A 22,034-nucleotide genomic window follows, 5' to 3' on the forward strand; every position below is an offset into this window, starting at 1 on the left:
TTCTTTTATAGGAGCCTGTCGGTGCTTCCCACCGTAGTGGCCTATAACAATCGCGCTCAAGCAGAACTCAAGCTACAGAACTGGAACAGCGCTTTTCAGGATTGTGAAAAGGTCTTGGAGTTAGAACCTGGAAACGTAAAGGGTAACAAATATTCATAGTACTTTTAAATTTACAGCAGGATCCATTAAAGACTGTACACATGCATTATATTTATACTAAAAAATTTCAAATAAACTCACATTTCTAAATGGAATCATTACCTTCATAAAGTTACTTTTAATTTCAAGTTTAACTTGGAATTTTCTTTTTTTAATCCACACCCAAAGATATTTTTTTCCATTGCTTTTCAGAAAGAGAGGGAGAGAGAGAGAGACATCAATTGGTAGCCTCCTGCTTGGACTCTGATCAGGGCCGGGGATCAAGCCTACAACCAAAGTCCGTGCTTTTGGCTGGAATCGAACCCAGGACCCTTCAGCCTGCAGGCCGACGCTCTAACCACTGAGCCAAACTGGCTAAGGCTTAACTTGGAATTTAAGTCCCTGATTATTTGCATTGAAATAGCCAATAATTTCAGAAGATTCAATAAAATACATGTTTTTAAAGAAACATCTCAAGCTTGCGTTTAACTGTGGGGTTTTTTCTTTCAATTTTTTTTATTTTGTAAAATACATAACATAAAATTTACAATCTTAATCATTTTTATGAGTACAGTTCAATGGTGTTGTGCAGTCATCAATCACTACCATCCATCTCTAGAACACTTTCATCTTGTAAAACTGAGACTTTATACCTCATAAACAATAACTTTATTCTTCCCTCTCCCCAGCCTCTGGCAACCATTCTACTTTCTCTCTCTGTCATTTCACTATATTACGTATCTCATGTAAGTGGAATCATACAATGTTTATCTTTTTATGACTTGCGTATTGAACTGAAGATTTTTATCCAAAAATATTTAAGTATAATTTAATAGATTTTCTGATATTTAATAATAAAATAATGCCATGTGTTAAAAAATATATAACTAACTTCGGTAAATTTTTAGCTCTTCTGCGCCGTGCCACTACATATAAGCATCAAAACAAGCTCCAGGAAGCGATAGAAGATCTGAGCAAAGTCCTGGATATTGAACCTGATAATGAGATGGCCAAAGTAAGTACAGAAAGTGATTCCTCACTGAATTCTATAGTTTGCTATTTCTGTATTTATGTGAAGTGACATCAATCTTGCTGGACGCGTGATGTTGAAGATTAGGTTACAGCTTTAAAAAGTAGGCATATCCCAGACCCCCCCCCCAAGGTATTAACACTGATTTGAAGTGGAAGAAAGCAAGCTCTTAAATTGTTCAAAACTGTAAATCTACTTCTGAAGGACAAATACTTAATTGTTTTCTTTCCTGCAATGTTGTAGGCAGTGATTTTCTTTGAGCTAATTCCAATTTATTGTGCAGAGCAGTGTGTAAGTTTCCTGTGTGGGATCAGGCCTGAGTTTGGTGGCCATAAAAAAGCCTCTCTCTCTGTAACTTGCATGGTAAGCGTGGATCACTGATAGCAGGCTGACTCAGAGAGCACTGGAGGCGTCTGTGCTAAGGCCTGGAGAGTAGAGTAAGTGTTGAGAACTGTGAAGGGTCTGAGATTTCACCCTACTTGCAAATTAACAAGGTGGCCAAGAGGAACAGATAAGACTCCTGGGTGAGACACAAAGGACTTGGTGGCAGCACAGCCAGCTGATGAGCTTCAAGCTCATGTCCGTTCCCCCGGCTTCTGAGTCTCATGGGAGCGGCCCAGAATGGCCCAGATAGATGCCGCACACTCAGTGGATGTGCCACAGCTGAGGAACCCCCACCTCTCGCGGAATACAAGCAAGCCTGCCCAGCCAATGTAAGAGGGAAACATTACCTTTATTTTCCTGGAGAGCAAACCTGCTCTTTCCTCCGAAGAGAACTATCCGATTTCCCAAGGCTGTTCTCACTACATACATCCTTAAAAAGAGAGTCTAGAACAAAGGCTGCTTAGTGCCTCTGCTCACAATATATTGAGAGATGAGAAGCCCACGGAGAACTATGTTCCTGCAGTAAGTTCCAGTGTTTCCGCAAATACCTGCTGGGTTATCTATCTCTGAATAGCAGCTGAAGGCCCCAGTCAGCATTTCAGTGGGTGGGCTGGATTTAAGGCCCAGTTTAGGAACACATCTTTTCCCCCAGCATTTCCCTTTTATAATGGGGGGGTGTGTACATATGCCTGCATAGGCACCTATCTAGGAAGAAGATCATCAGAATATCAAGTGTTATCAGATAGTTTTCTCTCTCTTTTTTATACATGTTATGGCTCTGTTTTTTACAACAGCCATGTATGACTGTAATCAGACAAAGAGACCACCATAAAACGCCTTGTTTTAGTTATTGTTATTTACTTTTTAATAGCTTCCTACTCCTAAGCTGAAGGAATAGTTATATTTTTTATTTAAGGAAGACGTCTTATTGCACATGGCGATTCTATTGCAGAAAACCCTGTCGGAGGTTGAAAGAGACCTGAAAAAGTCTGCACCTGCACCGAAGGCTCACAGCGGGGCGAGGAGGATGGCTATTCGGGAGGTGGAGAGCGCCGAGGGTGGAAGCGCACCCGACGGCCGGGGGACCCGCGAGGGCGGCGGCGGCCAGGGTAAGACAGACGCTTCTCCTCTGGTTCCGTAAAGGGCTGCCTCCTATCCGATGACGTAGCCTAGCCAGCGTTTCACAGCTTTACCTTGTGAGTCCACGAGCACGTTTTCCCTTAATCTTTCTCTTAGTCTAGCTCGTTTTCCTTTGGAACACGCGGTTGGGGTGGGTTTGCTCGCGCTTCGTGGAGGCGTTTTGCGCCCGCCAACCACCCGCCCCGCCCTCCGGGCACCGGCGTCCCGTCGTCCTCAGGTCTGGGGCTCTTGCCAGTCCTTGTGCCCAGGACCCTGCTGGCCGTCGCTTCCTTTACGCCGGCTCCCGCTGGCCCCTCTCCCCCTGAAATGCGCCTTCTCCGTGGTCCCCAAGGCTGCGTGCCCCCCACTTGCAGGTACCCCTCCCTCTCCACTGGCGATCCTTACCGCGATCGTCTTTCGAGAACCGATCTGCGTGACCTGTTCCACGCCCACGCTTCAGAGGCTCTTGCGGTGCCAGCAGCTCGCACACCGGCGCCTCCAGATGCGCCCCTCCCCCCGCCTCCCGAGCAGCCCCCGGGGCGCCCGGGGCCGCGTCCCGCGTGTGCGGGGGGGGGGGACCCACCACGCGGGCTGTGGGGGGCGCTCTAACCAGCTGAGCCGCCGACCAGGGCCCCAAACGTAGTTCCCTGGGGGCTCACGTGAAAAGCTCGGCGCTTTTTCAATGGGACTTCTGTGTAAATTCACTTTCAAGAGACTGAAAAACCCCTTGGACTTCGTCTCCCGTCCGCGGGTCTTCCCGCCCCAGCCCTCTAAGGTCGGGAGGTGCCCCGGCGTGGCTGCGGTGCCCGCGCTCAGCCTCCCGCAGCCCCGCGCGTTCCCCGCACCCCGGGACGCGAGGGGAGCGCGCGGCGCGCGTCCGTCGGGGGCGCTCAGTCCCTCTCCCTCCGCCTGCGGGCCGAGGGCCCGGCGACTCCGAAACGCGGGTGTCCGAGCCGCGAGCCCTCGGGCGTCTAAAGAGTTAAATGCGGGCTGGCTTCCGCCCCGCGCCCGGGGGGCGGGGGATGCGGGCGCCGGGCCGCGGGAACCCCCAGGCGGCGCGGCCGGGAGGGGCCCGAGCCGCCCGACTCCGCCCGCGGGGCGGCGCCCGCCGGGCTCCCCGCGACCCGCCCCTGCCCCCGCGGCCCGCGGTAGTTTCTCCCGATGATGCAAACGCTCGCCTCACACCTCCTCTCCCCACAGAGGCCGCGCAGCCGCGCGCCATGGGCAACATCCAGAGGAAGACGGCGGGCAAAGGCGACGCGGCCGGGCGGCCGGAGAGGGGCGCGCCGCGGCGGGGGCGCACCCCGGGGGCCGCGGCGGACAAGCGGGGCCGCCTGCGGGCCCCGGGCCCCGCCCCGGACGGCCGCGCCAACGGGCACCCGCGCGGCGGGACGGGCGCCCGGGACCCCGGCGCGGCCGCCGCGTCCCCGGGGCCCTGCGCGCCGCCCGCCGCCCCCGCCGGCGCCCCGGGCCTCAAGAGCCAGGGCAACGAGCTGTTCCGCGCCGGGCAGTTCGCCGAGGCGGCGCTCAAGTACTCGGCGGCGATCGCGCAGCTGGAGGCGGCAGGTAGCGCCGCGCCCGGCCTGAGGGCCCCTCCCGGACCTCGGGCGCCGGCCGTTCCTCCCCCGCGGCCGACCCCCGGCGCGGTCTGTGCCGGGGCCGCTTCGGCTGCGGGTGGGCGGGGCTCCCCCGGCCCCGCGCGGCCCCCGCCCCGCCCCCCGCCCCGCCCCCGCCCCGCGCCCCGCCGGCTTGTCCTTCTGCGGACCTTGGTCTCGCTCCCGGATTTTGACTGTATCCAACTACCTTGGTTGCAGGAGGCGGAGGTGCAGGTGACCTCAGCGTCCTGTACTCAAACAGGGCCGCGTGTCACCTGAAGGAAGGAAACTGCGGCGGCTGCGTCCGGGACTGTGACAGGTAATCCGCGCTCCGGTTTGTCCGGATGCTTGTCGTTGGCGGGCGGCGGGCGGCGGGCGGCGGGCGCAGTCGTCGCCGCCCGCGCTTTCCGTGTGACTCGGGTTTAAGGCATGTCAGTTGGCTAATGCGCACACATCATACATTCTCCGTCGCGCGTAGGAAGATAGTTATAGACGGTTGTGCAATAAATTTTTTTCCCCTTTTTCACTGCTGCCATCTTAGCTGTGCTGCCGGCGCGCTGCTGAAGCGGCCGCTTGCCCGCCGCGCCTGAGCGCACGCGCCGGAGCCACCGCGCGCCCCGCACGCGCCCCCCGCCCCCGTGCGCCCCGCGCGTGCGCCCCGCAGGCGCCCCCCCCCCGTGCGCTCCGCACGCGCCCCCCCGCCCCCCGCGCGCCCCGCGCGCGCCCCCCCCCCCGTGCTCCCCCGCAGGCGCCCCTTCCCGCGCGCCCCGCACGCGCCCCCGCCCCGCGGCACCCCGCGCCCTCGGGCGAGCTCGTCTCCGCGGCCCGGGAGCCCTGCTCTGTTGGTCAGACTGACCTCCGTGAGGACCCCCGACTGGGACGCTCTCTCCGGCGCCTGGCACGCGGGTGCCCGCCCGAGGGGCTCGGGGTGGTTTCCTCCAGGGCTTCGGTTCTCAAACTCGCTCCGACGCCGGGGGGCCCGTAATTTGCTGCTGCTGCGAACGCGTTGAGAGACGGAGGTGCTTACATTTGTGTGATGTAGGAGTCACAGGGGCCCGAAGGCGACTATTTCCACTCGAGAAATGCATCGATTTTAAAGGAAGCCTGTTTGTTGTTGTTTTTCCCCCAGTTAATTATCTGTGCTCCTTGGAGGGTTTTGTGTCCCGTGAGCCCTTAGTCCAAGACCAGCGGTAGCAGGAGCCAAACGTGGGAAAATGAAAACACGGGGGCAACATTTAAGTAAAGGGCAGGGGGAAATCTGTGAAATAACTTTCATAGACTTACTTATAAAAGTACGGTTTTATGCATTTTGGGGGGAAAAGTATTGGCTTCTAAGTGTCTGAACTCCTGGGGCCCACGCGCGCGCCCGCCCTCGGAGGGAGCCGGCTCCCGGGGGCGTGTCGGAGGGAATCGCTGCGCGAGCGGAGCAGCTCCGGGCTCCGCGCCCCTCTCTCCTGGGCATCTCCCCGATCCTGGTCTAGGCTTCCAGGTGAAACGGAACAGGATTGTGATGCCTAAGCAGGGGTTGAAAACCCTTATTCCAGAAATTACTTTTTATTCTCATAATTGTTTATCAGTTTAAAAAAACAACAACAAACCTTCACTTTTCCCATCCTCCAGGGAAACTTTGGGGTTACCTGAACCACACCAAAAATCCTTCAGTGGCTTTCCATTGAGGATATTGTGACAGACTCAGTACAAATGAGCGATGTCTAGTAATTCTCTGCTTTTGTTCATCTTTGCTGATCTCCGACAGGCTTGAAGTTAGATGACTCTCTAGGGTCTTAACGGTATGAACTTGAACGGTTGAGCTTTTGTATAAGCTCTGGTTTAAAAGTTCTCTGTGTTTATTTTTATGAATGGATGCTTTTTTTTTCTCCTTTGTGGAGTTTCCATTTATAAGCTTATAATTATTTTCAGGATTGTGGTTAAAGAGAAAAAACTTTGCATTTACTAGGCTGGGGAGTGCTAAAAGGTAACCTCATCTTACTCAGCTTTAGATTCCAAGCCGGCCTGAGGTTTATCGTGAGTGGATAAATGGTGCCTTGGGTTTTGGACGTCTAGTGAAATGGGGGTAGTCAGTGGCTGTTCATGTCGCCAACATCCCCTAAGCATTGGACTAGGCTAGATTTAAGGCAGTGGTACAGGTGCTAGATCCTGGTGCCCCGAGGTCTGTTTTCTAGTGTTTAAGTGTTTTTACTTGATTTTAATTTTACTTCTAAATAACTTTTACAGGTTACAAAAGTAACATACCTATTGCAGAAAAAAAAAAAAAAAAAGTAAAACCCAGTACAACACAAAGGGGATCGTAAAAATTCCCCCTCCCACCCCAAATCTTAACACCTAAGCAGAGCTAAATTGGTTATTGTTCTCGAACAACTGTGGTCCAGAGTCGAGGAGCACACCCACACGTTCAGTCGAGGGTCCACACTGTGGAGGATTGTGAAGGAGTCCGAGTGGTAGATGACTTTGAGTTCTTTTATTTGTAGTGTTTTTGTATGTGCTCGTGGTAGAAAGAGTGTAGGCTCTGAAGAGCGCGGCTTGTGGCCCTGGTGTTGCTCTAGGACTGGGAATGCCCTTGCCTCCCTGAAGCTTAAATTCAAAAGAACTGGCGTGGGCAGATGGCTCCACGTGTCTCTTCATTTCCTCACCTGCAAAGTGAACATACTAACGTTTGCCTTGCGGCCTTGTGAGAGCAGGTGAGAAAGCGCAGTGATTAGCGTGCAGCAGGCGTTCGCCCAGAGCTGCCCCCTTGCCAGCTCGCTGTAGACAGGAATAGACAGCAGATCTCCAAGGCCACTGGGGAAAAAGTAAAGCAGCCCTGGCTCATGCCTCCCCGAAGCAAGCTTACTATCTGACATATAAATTGCTCCTAGCCTAAGAGTTAACCAGAAGAGCAGTCTGCAATCCCCAGTGTGGACAGCCTGGGGCATCCTCAATAATGCAGTCACTGTATAGAAAGTAGGCTTTTCATAGGATCTCTGCACGGAGTACTTCTCAGTTTCCGTTAATTTTATTAAAACTAAGTACAGTAGTTTTCGTTCATAAATGCAATCTTGCTTGTAGCTTTATTTCAGAACATAATGAAGTACGTTAAGTAGAGAAGTAGCTTTAAACAGCTACTTCAAACTGAACCAAGGAACATAACCTTGAAATACATCTCTAGTGATATTGGAAATACTTCATAGACAAGTGCAAGATGAAAATTCATGACTCAAATCATTGCATGCTCCCTTGATTGCCTCTGGTCTATTTTTAAAGCCCTTTGGAAGCAGGTGAATCATAATGAACTGTTTTAAGGAGCTGATTTTCAAACAATAATGCATGTTTTTGTGGTTCTGTGCTAAGATGCCTTATTAAATACGTAGGTGCAAAGAAAAATTTCTCTTTTAATCCCTCAAAAACAAGAATCTCTTGAAAGCCTACTCTGTGCCTGGTGCCATGATGGACTCTATTAGGGCGGTGGGGGGAGGGTTTTTTGGGGTAAGGGTGGGAGGATGGGGGTGAGGGTATAGTGGGGTGAGGGGCGAGAGGACATGGGGGTGGGGTGAGGCACACTGCCTGCTGCCAGGGGGAGCTCAGTGTCAGTGGGGGAAAGATAAATAAATGCTGAAGGGCTTTGGTACTGGTTTAAAAGAAAGGAAGTAACCACAGATTTGATTGCTCTGCTACTCAGGGTTTGCCTTTCTGGTATGTTGCCAGGTCCTCAAGATGAAATACCAGGTAGGTATGTATTTGAGTCCAGTACTACAGTGTACATTCAGTTAGTATAAGTTAAAGAGTAATTTTCAAAACAAATGACATGTAATGCTTTTGTCTTCCTTAGGGCTCTGGAACTGCATCCATTCTCAGTGAAACCCCTTCTTCGACGAGCTATGGCCTATGAAACTTTAGAGCAGTATCAGAAAGCTTATGTGGATTATAAAACGGTGTTGCAAATAGACTGCGGAATCCAGATAGCAAATGACAGCATTAACAGGTAACCTGATCTGCGGCAGCCGCCTCTGGGGCCTGGATGTTTTATACTGGAATTAGATTTTTTCTTTCCCTCCTTCGAGAACGGAGTCAAAGTGTACATGTGTTTTCATTTACTTTCACTCCATCCAAACCAAATGATTCTCTCTTTCTAACTTAATTTCTAACTATCCCGCAATACATTCTGAGTTGTCCTCTAATACCTTTACATTTGTTTTCTGGTCCATTTATTACTGTTCAGTGAATATTCTATTCTCTTTTTTAAGTTCTTTTAAAAATTGTTAACAGTACTGTATTACGGATGTCCCCCATTTCCCCCCCTTTCCCGCCCTCCACCCAGCCCCTTCCCCACCCCAGGCCCATCACCACACTGCTATCTGTGTCTGAGGGTTATGCATATATTCGTATAAATTCTTTGGTCAATCTCTTCCTGTCACCCCCTCTGAGATCTGTCAGTCTGTTCCATGCTTCTGTGTGTCTGGACCTATTTTGTTTGTCAGTTTATTTTGAGTGATATCATGTAATATTTGCCTTTCCCTGCCTGGCTTATTTCAATTAGCCTAATATTCTCCAGGTCCCTCCATGCTGTCGCAAAGGGTAAGAGATCCTTCTTTACAGCTGCGTAGTATTCCACGGTGTAAATGTCCCACAGCTTTTTTTTTTTTTTTTTTTTTTTTAATCCTCATCTGAGAACTTCTCTTGTTGTTCTCTTTCTAGTTCTTTTAGTTGTAGGGTTAGATCATTTATTTGAAATTTTTCTTGTTTCTTGAGGTGGGCCTGTAATGCTATGAAGTTCTCTCTGATGACTGCTTCCACTGTGTCCCATAGATTTTGGGTGGTTGTGTGTCCATTTTCATTTGTTTATAGGAAGTTTTATTTCTTCCTTGACTTCATTGGTAACCCATTCATTATATAATAACATGCAATTTAACCTCCATGTGTTTGAATGGTTTTGAGTGTTTTTGTTGTAGCTGGTTTCTAGTTTTTTGCCATCTTGACGCTTGATATGATTTCACTCTTCTTGAACTTGTAGACTTATTTTGTGTCCTAACATGTGGTCTGTCTTCTCAAGTCCTATGTGCACTTGTGAAGAATGTGCATCCTACCACTTTGGGATGAAATGATATTTAAATGTCAGTTAAAGCCATCTGATCTAGTGTGTCATTTAAGGTCTCCGTTTCCTTGTTGATTTTTTTTGTCTGAAAGATCTATCCAGTGATGTCAGTGGGGTGTTAAAGTCCCCTACTATGACTGCATTGCTGGCGATCTCTCCCTTAAAGTCCTCCAAGAGTTTTGTTTTTTTATACATTTAGTGCTCCTATATTGGGTGCACACATGTTTACCAGGGTTATATCCTCTTGTTGGATCGATCCCTTTGTTATTACGTCATGACCTTTATTGTCTCTTGTTATGGCCTTTGTTTTGAAGTCTGTTTTGTCAGATGTAAGTATTGCCACCCTGCTGTTCTTCAGTTCCCATGCTCATGGAAAACCTTTCCCATCCCTTCCCTCTCGTCCTCTGTGGGTCTTTTGCTCTGTGGGTCTCTTGTAGGCAGCATATATATATATACGTCATGCTCTCTTATCCAGTCAGCTGCCCTGTGTTTTTTGATTAGAGCATTTGATCCACTTACATTTAAGGTTATTCATAGGTACTTATTTATTGCCATTTTTATTCTTTATGCCTATGTTCCTCTATTCTTTTTCTTTTTCTCCTTTTTTCAATCCTCACCCGAGGATATTTTTTCCATTGCTTTTCAGAGAGAGTGGAAGGGAGGGGGCGGAGAGAGAGACACATCGATTAGTTGCCTCCTGCACATGCCCTGACTGGGCCAGGGATCGAGCCTGCAACCGAGGTATGTGCTCTTGACCGGAATCGAACCCTTCAGTCCACCAGCTGACAGTCTAACCACTGAGCCAAACCAGCTAGGGTTGACTTATACTTCTTTAAAAAATTGAAGTATAATTCACATAACAAAATTAACTGTTATAAAGTATGCAATTTAGTGGCCTTTACAGTATCTTCACAGTGCTGTGCTGTCTCTGCCTAGTTCATCACTCCGAAAGGAAGCTCCCCATTAAGGAGTCATTCCTTGTTCTCCCTTCCCCCATCCTCTGAGAGCCACGAATTTGCCTCCTGGCTCTATGGATAGTTCAATTAAATGGAATCTAGGATATGAACCTTTTGTGTTTGGCTTCTTTCACTTAGTACATGTTTTTAAGGTTCATCCATGATGTAGCATATATCTGTACTTCCTTTATGGCTGAATAATATTCCATTTTATGGATCTATCACATTTTGTTCATCCATCAGTGGACATTTGGGTTGTTTCCGCCTTTTGGCTATTGTGAATAGTGCTGCATGAGCATTCAAGTACACGTTTGTGTTTGCATACTTGTTTTCAGTTCCTGTTGATGTATACCTATGAGTGGAATTGCTGGGTGATATGGTAATTCTGTTTAATTTTTTGAGGATTGCATTATACTTTTTATATGTGCTCAAGAAGGTTCTTTTATACATGTTGACTTTGAAGACTCATCTGTTTTTTAAATTGAATGGTTACTGCTGGTATATCGTTCTATAAGATGAGGAGGCTTTGTCTGCTATTGCATATATTTTTCTGTAAAATATCCAGTTTAAAATTTTTATTATTCTTTTTCATGAATCCCACATTTGTGCTTGCTTTTCCATCTAAGCAACAGTAATTTTTTAAATTTAAACATTTGTGCTGATTTTGTTTATGTCTTCCATTAATCATATCCCTCTCTTCCTCCCCAGGAATCTTGTTGTTAAATTTCCCTGCATATACTTATTTACTCCCTGGCAACACATCATCTCTTTTCAGCTGCTTCTTCCTTCCTCCCTGCTGGTAATAGAAGTTTTGCTTGAAGATTCTTTTTTTCTAAAGCTGCTTTTTCTTTTGCAGTTGTGGGTGGTTATACATTATTTTTCAAATTTATTTTTTTACACTAAAATATATGATATTTGGTTATCATAACCAAAGATCACTATTGAAACTTCAGTTAAAGAAACTGTAGGGAAATTATGTTTATTATATTTGTCTATATAAATATAAAAATTTTTCACACAAAAAGTACTACTGAGTTAACTTATTGAATACATTCTACCAGTTAGCAGTAAACCTTCAGTCTTGAAGAGCACCTTTTTAGAACCTGGTTATTCCAAAGACATAATTCTACTTTGTTTTTAAATAAAAGTATAATACTTTGCATGTTTAAAATGATGAGAAAGTGATAATTGAGGAAGTTAATCTGAATTTTATGATGGCTGTTAGTAAATGTCATTACTACAAGGGCCCTTATAGTAGACTCCAGTACCCTATTCTTTTTTCTTTATGCACATGAAAACAAAATAAGTGGATAATTTTAGAGATGGGAAAAAAATACAAAGTAAGAGTATCTTAACTACATGTAAATATTTTAAGAAAAAGCAGTATTTCACATGACAGCTAGTTTTAGCCAGTCTTTTTTCTTCTTAATTTTTTATATATTAATTTGAGAGAGAGAAATATCGGTTTGCTGCTCCACTTATTTATGCGTCACTGGTTGGTTCTTGTATGTGCCCTAACTGGGATCGAACCCACAACCTTGGTGTATCAGGATGGTGCTCTAACTAACTGAGCTACCAAGTGCTTTTGAGTATTATCAGGAATAATACATTATCAATTTAGTAGTTCTATTAAATGTTATGTGGGACATTTCTTCTAGGCCTCAATTTTATTTTTATATTTCACCTTTTCAAAAATTAGAATTTTATTGCATGTACATTTTAAAAAATTTAAACTTATTAGAAATGTCTTAATTTTTTTTTTTCTTTTGATAAAAAAGATCTAAAGTTACTTAAGTTTTGGCAACTTTTTAAAAGTCCTTTTGAAAACAGTTTACGTGGGCAGCAAAAATCTCCAGATTACGTGTTTTCTACAGGAAAGTACACAAATGCATAGCATTTGTAAATCTTAACTCTTGATATGACCTTTGGTAATGTAAAATGCGAATTGCATGATCAACGGAGAAAACTCGTGTTCTTTTTAGAATAACAAGAATTCTAATGGATCTGGATGGACCACGCTGGCGGGAGAAGCTGGCACCCATACCTACTGTGCCCGCTTCTGCACAGTTGCGAGCTTGGCGGCCTACAGCAGAGGTGCCCTCAGACCAAGTGGGAGATTCCTGCAGCCATCACCAACCTGGCAGCGCAGGTGGGGCAGCCCGACTCACTTCTTCCAGGGGTGGTTTTGAGCTGTGTACATTTTCGCAGTAAGGCAGTAGATAAGAGCATGAACTTAGGCGCCCGACATGGGATTGAGGCCCTGTTTGCTCTCTTTCTAACTACAGAATTACTTGTATTTTACGTGTTTTTTAATTTGAAAAGTGTCATAATTGTATAGTCGCTTTTATGTATAGCCAATTTATCTTTTTAATTCGTATACAAAGTTTTGTTCCTTTTCGACTAGCTCTGCACGTATGGGGTCAAGTTAATCTGCATTAGATTTACTTACAGATGTACTTAGAACTTTGCAGAGGTGCTTACATAAAAACTTTCTCTTTTTTTTATTCTTTGGGTTCTGTAGATGAAAAAAGGTTTACAATCCTTAAGGAAGAAGGAAATCAGTGTGTTAAGGACAAAAACTATAGAGGTGCTCTTAGTAAGTACAGCGAGTGCCTGAAGATTAACAGCAAGGAGTGTGCCATTTATACAAACAGGCAAGTTTTTTGTGACTGTGTGTTTCTGATTTAAAACTACAGACAAATTAATTGTCAGCGTTTTTTCCATGGTTCTGATGATTTATATAGAAAGTTGTCTAAGAGGTGGGGGGCCTCAGGAGTGCTGGAGAGATTGAAGGCATGGGGTGCGACGGGCCGCGAGGCCTGGCGTGGCTGTCCTCCGGGCCCTGACTGGTGCTACTCTGGTCCTGCTGCAGCTGGAGGCCTGAGTGTCGTCCTCCGTGGTAAGCGTCGGAACCTGCCTTTCAAATTCGTGTCTGAAGTGCCCCTTTTCTCTTGAAACGCTAAGGGAAGGGATCAGCATGTTTTCGTGCTCAGTACCGGTGGGCCGATTGTTCTAGAATGCTGCTCAGGGGCCTTCTTCACCACATTATGGTAAAAGATAGTTACCTGGAATACAGTGATTTGGGGAATTTTAGGGAGTAGGTAGATCTGGGGTGACAAGAAACAATAAGGTGTAGTTCCTGAAGAACAGGGTCTCAGTCTCTCTGCAGGTTCTCTGACCGCCTCCCAGTTACGGCCTCTAAAGCCACCCGAGTTTCAGCCCTGGGCACTCCCCTCCCTCTGCACCCTGCCGATGCCTCCCTGCCCTGGACGACCAGCATCCCTTCCTGTTGTCTGTGTCACCCTTGGCGGTGGCCTGCGGTCTCGTTCCCTCCTCCCTCCCTCTCCAGGCTGCAGCTAGAGGGAAATTGCTAAGCGTGGTGAACATGTGGGCCCCTATTTAGAAACCCATTAAGTTCAGGATACAGCCCAGCTTCCTTGCCACGATTGGCAAGGCCCCTGGTGATCTGCCCGCCCCCCAGCCTCATCCCTGCCCTGCGCCGTGTGGCACTTCTCTTACACCGTCGGGAACATCCTGTTCTCCGTCACTGTAGAACTGTGCACACACTGCCCTGGCCAGTGTGGCTCCGTTGGTTGAGCATGGCCCCACGCACCGAAGGCTCAGCGGCTCAGGTCCTGGTCAGGGCACATGCCCGGATTGCAGGTTCCATCCCTGGTCGGTTTCCGTATGGGAGGCAAATGATGGATACTGTGCCCTTCGCCTCCACTCCCCCCTCCCTACCTCTTAACTCTCGCCCCAGTGCCTTTGCTTTGGATAATTCTCACTTCATACTCTGGGCTGCAACCGAAGTGTCACTTCTTCCAGGAAGTCCTTTCTGACTGCTCTTCCCCTCCTCTCAGCCCCACCACATCCGATGAAGTTCTCAGGTGTGTCCCGAGCATCCTGTACAGATTTTATTGTGTTTGCTTGTTTCAATTGTTTGTCATTTCCTCGAGGGCCGGGGCTGTATTTTGTTTGCAGTTGTGTCCTCAGTGCCGTAATTACGTGTATTGCAAGAAAATGCCATAACTGGACTTAAGCGTTAGGCCTCCTTTGAGAAACAGCTGTGGGTTAGAAACCTACTTAATGAGCCATTTTCTGATTTTTCTTAGCTGCTTGTCGGTATGTTGTCCTTCCTTTTCATGATACCGAGTTCCGTTTTGTCCCGCCAGAGCCCTCTGTCACCTGAAGCTGTGCCAGTTTGAAGAGGCAAAGCAGGACTGTGACCGGGCGCTGCGGCTGGACACCGGGAACGTGAAGGCGCGCTACAGGCGGGCTCTCGCTCACAAGGGGCTCCAGGTGGGACGCGGCGCGTTCGTGTGCGGTTAGCGATGGGCAGGTCGGGCGGTCTTCATGAACATCGCCTCGGGATCCAGGAACGGGAGCGAGATTATCCTGGGATTTAATCCTAGTTCTGGGCTTGCCGGCCCTGAAGCCTCGGACAAGGCCTCGGCTTTCCCCTAATTATAATGTGGAGCTAGATAATTTATCGGGCTCTTCCAGCTCAAACACTGTGATTTATTTCCTGATTTTCCAAGGAGCGTTGTTAGTTACAAAAAGTCGACTTTAAGGGACAGGAATGTTTTTTACTGACTTACTCAAGGCCGCCAGCAGTGCCATTGGATTTCTCCAGCAGAGGTTTGGGGTTGTGTGGGGGGTGGAAGGTACCAGAATGGAAGATGGTAGAGACATCAGAACCTGGGAAGCTCGTGGTGATTCGGGTCTTCAGCTGGCTGGTGGTCAGTATGAGACTATAGAATGGCATTCTTCTCTAAGAAAAACCACACTTTCAAAGAAAGTATTGTATAATTGTGTTTGGGGTTTTGGCGGTTTTTTAATTTTTTTGTTGTTGTTAATCCCTACCTTTTTTCCATTGCTTTTTGGAGAGTGAGAGGGAGGGAGGGAAAAATTGATGGGAGAGAAACACATGGATTGGTTGCCCCCCAAATGCGCCCCGACTGGGGTGGGGAGCGAACCTACAACCCAGGTACATGCCCTTGACCGGGAATCAAACCTGAGACCCTCGGGTGGCTGCCTGGGCCGACACTCTCACCACTGAGCCACACCAGCCAGAGCCATATGTTTTTATTGATTTTTTAGAGAGAGGTAGGGAGAGGGAGAGAAACATCAGCGATAGAGAAACATTGATCGGCTGCCTCCTACAGGCCCGCTCCTGGGGATCTAGCCGGCAACCCTGGCATGTGCCCTGACTGGGAATTGAACCGGCGACCTCTCTGCATGGAACAGTGCTCAACCACTGAGCCACAGCAGCCAGGGCCTAATTTTTTTTAATTTGTTGAGAGAGAGAAAAACACTGACTTTTTCCCATTCATTTATGCATTCATTGGTTGCTTCCTGCATGTCCTGATCGGGGACTGACCTTGCAGTCTTGGTGTATTGGGATGACACTCTAACCACCTGACCTCCCTGGCCAGGACGGCTTTTGTTTATGCTGATTCTTCTGCATGGAAAATGTGAACGAATATTCACGTTTGTATGAAATAGCATCACAAGGGAAAGTCAAAACATACAGAACAAAATGACATTTTCTGAAATGGTATTTTTTAAAAGTCAATTTGATTAAGGTCTAATACAATGAAATTCACACATTGTAAGTGTGTAGGTCTTGGATTTTTTTTCCCCCTCAGCAAAGGTTTTTTTAAATTGACATACAATAGTAGTTTCATGTATACATCACTGACAGGGAAACATCTGAAAGTACTTTCTGTAAAACCTAGGTTTTATTGGGAAAGGGTGGTCATGTTTTTGCAGAGAATATCAAACAGTCTTTGAGCACTGAGTCATCGGGCTGTTCCAGACCCGAGATCCACTCGGATCGCAGTAGAGCCACACAGACTGTGGTGTGTGTCTCTGCTGCCAGATGCCATTCTGTTGCTCTTATTTTAAACATAATTACGACTGAAGCTCAGAAAGGTTTAGGATCTTGTTCAAGTTCCTCTGCTAGTAGGTGCCAATAGGATGATGTTCGCTCTTTCACTTACTTTGCAGATGACAAATGCCCACCATGTGTTGGGGACTGTGAAGGTCATGGGGACAGAATTTAACTCGAGTCTTCTTCTCACTCCTGCCTTTTATAGAGGATGCTGGCTGTGTTCTGGGTTATAATAATTTAGTCCAGGTTTTTCCCCCAAAGGCCCAGCTTTCTAGCCGTGGTGCTGCCGGGAGCCCACTGCTCACTGTGCACTGCTCGGCTCATCGCTGTCACTCCCCCGGGGCCAACCTGGGACCTTGTCCTGTTACCTATGACAGTTATTTTCTCTGCCTTTCTACTTTCAGGATTATCAGAAAAGTTTAAGTGATCTCAACGAAGTTCTCCTACTAGACTCAAGTATCGTTGAGGCAAAGGTGGAACTGGAAGAGGTAACCAGAATCCTTAACGTGAAGGAGGGAGCAGCATCAGTCAGCAGAGAAAAGGAGAGGAGGAGAATTGAGATTCAGGAGGTATTTGTATCTGACTGTCTTTGAAAGTACTTTCTGGGGATCGGATTCTAAGGTCATATTCCTATGAGTTCTACAAAAAATGTTTTTAACTTTTTCTGATGCTCGAAGAAGAGATTTTAGCCAGCTGTAGACAGACTTTTCCCACGCTGTGGTAATTAGCCCGCCTACTGCCCAGATGGCACTGGGAGTCTGCTTTAGGGGCTTCCACTCTGCCCCCCCCCCCCCCGGCCTGTGACGTGTTTTGCTTCCTCCCCAGATTCTCTGGGGTCTCTGGCCACTGAGCTTTGCCCCAGGGTAGTCCTGTCGGGACCGATTTTGTTCCAGTGGCCCTGCAAGCCACCCTCGAGATTTCCCGGGTTGACTCGGACCCTGTTAGCTCTCAGAATCGACTGGCCGCCTCTGAGACTCCGGCTGTCTTCAGTGGAGTGGATCATGTGGATGCGAGATCCTGGGCACTTGCTGGTCACAGCGCGCTTCCAGGGAGAGTGCGGAGCCCAGAGGGGTTTTCCCTCCCAGGAGGGAGAATACGGTTTTAAGATAATTGAAAAATACAAGTTTACTTCTCTGTTAAATGTAAATAGGTAAATGTAAAAGTTATGAAAAGAGATAAAGTTGTTATAGGTCCTTCATGGAAAATTATGAAAAGAGCCCTGGCTGGTGTGGCCCAGTAGGGTGTCGTCCTGTGCACCAGGTGGTCACCGGTTCGATCCCCGGTCAGGGCACGTGCCGGGTTGTGGGCTCGATCCCCGGTCAGGGGCGAGCAGGAGGCAGCTGATCGATGTTTCTCTCTCTCCTCTTCCCTCTAAAAATCAGTCAACTTTTTTTTTTTAAAGAAAATTATAAAAATTTTGATTTTCAATGTTAAAAGTATTTTAAACTTCAAAAAATACTTTTATGAATACTAATACTTTAAAAATTGTCTTCCTAAAAAAGCAGATTTTCTAATTTATTACAAATGACACATTTTTCACGGAGAAGCTGACTAAAGCACAGCTGGTTTCTCCTTCCTTCCCATTCTAATGACCGTAACTTGGGACGTGTGCAGCGGCTCTGTGTCACGGGTCATTTCTTTTCCTCGCAAAGGTGAACAACGGCCACGAAGAGCCCGCCAGGACCCCCGAGGACGTCTGCACTGGCGGCCCTGCTTCTGAGCAGGGGGACACGCGCCGTGGGCCCCCAGAAGACCCCGAGAAACTCCCGACCCCCAAGCCCAGCAACGCCTACGAGTTCGGGCAGGCGGTGAGCGCGATCAGCGCCAGGAAGGACGCAGCAGCCTGCGCGCGCCTGCTGGCGGGCACCGAGCCGCGGGCCCTGCCGGCGCTGCTGAGCAACAAACTCGAGGGCGACCTGTTCGTCCTCCTCCTGCAGGCCCTGGGGACGGAGCCCCTGCGCCAGGACCCCTCCCTGGTCTACCAGCATCTCTTACATCTGAGCAGAGCCGAGCGGTTTAAGGTGAGCGGCCAAGCCTCTTACTGGAAGAGACTTTCCACAGGCTTTCTGCAGCTTCAACATGGTAACCTTTTTATGCTAATAAAACGTTTCTCCTTTTTTCAGATGATGTTGACACTAATTAGCAAGGGCCAAAAGGAGCAAATTGAACAGCTTTTTGATGACCTCTCAGACACACCAAACAAACATTTTACTTTAGAAGACGTACAGGCCCTGAAGAGGCAGTATGAGCTTTAGGTCAAGACGACGGTTAGATTCCTCCCACGCATGCACGCGTCCGGCACCAAGGTGGTGGGGTCATACAGTTGCATGGAGAAGACCTTGCTTACGAGAGCGCCCTGGGTCTGGATTATAAAATATTTTACTTATTTTTATACGTAGAACATGTATATTCTACAATCTGCTTTTTATTAGTTGTAAATATTTTCTTATGTACCAGAGCTAACATCTTTATATTTAATAGTAAGTATACTTGGAACTTACTCAGATGCATTTTAATTTATATCATACATTTTCTTTTAATAACTTGTTAAAAACTTGAGTTAAATTATATTTCCTTGGGCTGTGGAGTCCACAGACTCCTTTAAGTTTGACAGAAATGCATTTCTTTAAAATGCATTTTTAAAAGTGAAAATCATTACCAGTGATTAGTACATCACCTTCATTTCCTGCTAACACACGTAAATATTTTAGGTCCCATTTTATACTACTTGCATATTACAGTGTGCTAAGATAAATGCAATACTTAAATCCGTAATATGAAATGATTATTAAATAAATTGTGATTATCAATTTAGAGCTATAAGAGCAACTTTTTTTTCTGATATGGAAGCTCTGCCTAATAATTAAGAAAATTGCCAAAAATTTCTACCACTTTATACTAGACTTTAAAACTCCTTTCCCTCATAAATTGCTTGTATAAGCCGTAACAAAACAACAAATATATAGAAGCAAACTAAGCCTTCACTTCTGTTGGAATTGTCACCCCCATGTTTCCCCAGCTTTTAAATGCCTTCCCCCCTTTTATCCCTGTTAAGCATGACCGTATTTACCCCCTTAAAGTAAACGGGAAGGCGAGGAACTCCTCTCCTGGAGGCTCTTCTGCTGACAGGCAGAGCAAGGCCGTTTCTCGAAACAGAACACCTGCCAGTATCCCGCCCGCCGCCCCGCCGCTGCTCCTCGTCTGTAGTCGGCGCTCTTTACTTCTGACGCGCACAGGGAAATGCTCCCGAAAAGATGAAAGTGAATGTTACTTTTGTTGTATCTAATTTTTCATAATTACAGAGTATTTTAAATGCCACTGTGGGTACATGGTATCTTTAAAACCATGCCCTTTTCCTTTTAAACTGTTTCCCTGTTCACACATGAAAATCTACTGTAACAGTATTTATTTAATTCTAGTCTTCAGGTGAGCAAATAGTGTTCTACTTTTCAATGCCACTACATTTTTGTAGTCAACGGTGGAGTGTGCTGGTAACTTTAGAGCAGACGCAGCAAGGAAACACCCTCTCACTGACTGTATGCACCCAGCACCTCACTGCCGGCACCCTCCTGCAGGGGTGAAGACAGGGAGCCACCTCCTGTCTACGCCTGTGGGTCCCTTTTCTCTCCAGCAGCGCCTGGAGCAGAGGTGGCACTTCCGTGACTAAGGGGAGGGAAGAGGGAGTGAAGGATGCAGATCGGAGTACCAAAGCGCATTCGAGGAACACGGTTCCTTTTCAGGACTTCATCAGGAAATCCCACTCAATTTCCCCACTGGGGCCCTGGGTACCCCCAAAGCCCCGAGTGCTCCACCCACACCCCCTCCCACACTGGGGCAGGATCTCTGTGCATGCTCCTGAGTGCGGTAGCAAAGGCAGGTCTAGTAATCAGAGTGGTCTCAGAAAAAGGGACCAGGGTCTGTGGGCAAGAGAGAAACCACAAACTGGAGCTACAGCACCCCTTTCTGGAAAACGAGTTTCCAGGAGCCAGCATGGTGAGTTATAAGATATAAAAGATTAGGAATTCTGCCACAAGAGGGCGCAATCAGAGTGCAACAAGTCTTCCCATTCAACAGCTGAGGGAACCTTCATACAGCAGCAGCACCATCGCTGCCACCTCAAATGAGAGCAGCAACACCAAGACACAAGGAGCATGGCGAGTCAAGAAAATGTCACCCAAAAGGTGGTAACTCAACAACCAAGCCCAAAGCCACATAATTAGGAATCCAGAGAAGAGGGAGAAGGCAGGCAGCTTATTTAAAGAAACAATAGATGAAAACTTCTCAGCGCTGGGGAAAGACCTGGACATCCAAATTCACAAAGCTAATAGATTTCCCTTTTTTCCTGAATGCAAAAACACCTTTTCCAGGATACATTATAATGGAACTAGCAAAAGTGTGCGCGCGCGTGCGTAACATACAAAGGAACCCCCATTAGCCCATCAGCAGATTTCTCAGCTAAAACTCTACAGGCCAGGAGGGTGAAATTACATATTCAAAGTGATAAAAGATAAAAACTGCCAGCCAAGAATACTCTCCAGCACAGTTATCCTTCAGATATATGAAGGAGACAAAGACTGTTCCAGACAAAAGCTGAGGCAGTTTATCACCTGACTTGCAAGAAATACTGAAAGTTCTTCAAGATGAAAAGGTGCTAATCAGTGACATGAAAACACCTTTACAATGGCAAAGGTGAGAAACTACTCAAATTTAGAAAAGTAATTCTGTAATAGGATGGTGTCTTAGCCACTGAACTACAGTATAAAGTTTAAATGAAGAGTATATAGCTACTGTAATTTGATAACAAATACACAACATAGAAGAGGTAAATTGTGATGGGAGTAAAAGGGTGAATGGAGCCTTTATTGGCAAATGAAGAGGAAGTGTCAGAATAAAATGGACTTTTATCGAGATGTTTAATGTAAGCCTCATGGTAACCACAAAGCAAAAATCTAGAGCAGATTCACAAAACACTTTTTTTAAAGGGGAGACAGAGCACATACCACTGTGGAAAATCACCAATTTACACAGGTGAAACCAACAGGAGGAAGAAGGAATGGGAAAAACAGAAATCAGGAAACAATGGAAATAAAACAAGCAGCAATCAAGATGGCAAAGAAGTCTTTACATAGCCGTAATTACTCTAAGTGTAAATGGACTTAATTCTCCAGAAGACAGAGTGACTGAATTAATTTTTAAAACTGATTTCAGAGAGAGGAAGGGAGAGGGGGAGAGAAACATCGATGATGAGAGAGTCACTGACCGGCTGCCTCCTGCGTGCCCCCTGCTGGGGGATCGAGCCCACAACCCGGGCCTGTGCCCTGACCCGGAATGGACCCGAGACCTCTTGGTTCATGGGTCAACGCTCAACCACTGTGCCATACCAGCCGGGCCCAACCAGTTTACTTTAAAAAGTGAAATTATTTTGAAGAATTAAACAACTCCTTTCTGAAAGAAAGGCAGGTATTAGACATGAAGAAAGATTTCTAACAATCATTTGCTGAGAAGTTCAGTAAATGCTTCCCTTTGGGCTGAGACCAGAACAGTTAAATTAACAGTTTGCAGTATTTATGAATAACAGCCACACGCAAGTAAATATTTTCCTCTTTTTAAAATCCTCATCTGAGAATATTCTCTCCATTCCCTTTCAGAAAGGAGAAGGGAGGGAGAGAGACACGGATGTGAGAGCAGCACACTGACTGCCTCCCGCACCGGCCCCGACTGCGGCCCCATCTGTCCGCAGGCTGACGCTCTGACCACTGTGCCAAGCCAGCCAGGGCAATATTTCCATTCTTATAAAAACACCTATGCAGAAAACATAAGGCAGCAGCAA

The 22,034-nt window shown here is 47.1% G+C and overlaps 1 protein-coding gene across 1 annotated transcript in view; it reads left to right on the forward strand.

Moving 5' to 3' along the window:
- Positions 1–19,359, forward strand: part of SPAG1 (sperm associated antigen 1) — a 28,654-nt gene extending 9,295 nt beyond the window's left edge. The window contains exons 8-20 of the mRNA XM_087825155.1: positions 12–142; positions 1,047–1,153; positions 2,505–2,661; positions 3,200–3,231; positions 3,874–4,237; positions 4,486–4,585; positions 8,093–8,245; positions 12,294–12,460; positions 12,833–12,965; positions 14,484–14,610; positions 16,609–16,773; positions 17,857–18,225; positions 18,328–19,359. Coding sequence (XP_087681281.1) covers positions 12–142; positions 1,047–1,153; positions 2,505–2,661; positions 3,200–3,231; positions 3,874–4,237; positions 4,486–4,585; positions 8,093–8,245; positions 12,294–12,460; positions 12,833–12,965; positions 14,484–14,610; positions 16,609–16,773; positions 17,857–18,225; positions 18,328–18,459 — 2,137 coding nt within the window. The 3' untranslated portion in view covers positions 18,460–19,359. The remainder of the gene's footprint in view (positions 1–11; positions 143–1,046; positions 1,154–2,504; positions 2,662–3,199; positions 3,232–3,873; positions 4,238–4,485; positions 4,586–8,092; positions 8,246–12,293; positions 12,461–12,832; positions 12,966–14,483; positions 14,611–16,608; positions 16,774–17,856; positions 18,226–18,327) is intronic.
- The last annotated feature ends 2,675 nt before the right edge of the window (positions 19,360–22,034 follow it).

Source organism: Miniopterus natalensis, chromosome 16, assembly GCF_054644295.1.
Source record: "Miniopterus natalensis isolate mMinNat1 chromosome 16, mMinNat1.hap1, whole genome shotgun sequence".
NCBI lineage: Eukaryota > Metazoa > Chordata > Mammalia > Chiroptera > Miniopteridae > Miniopterus > Miniopterus natalensis.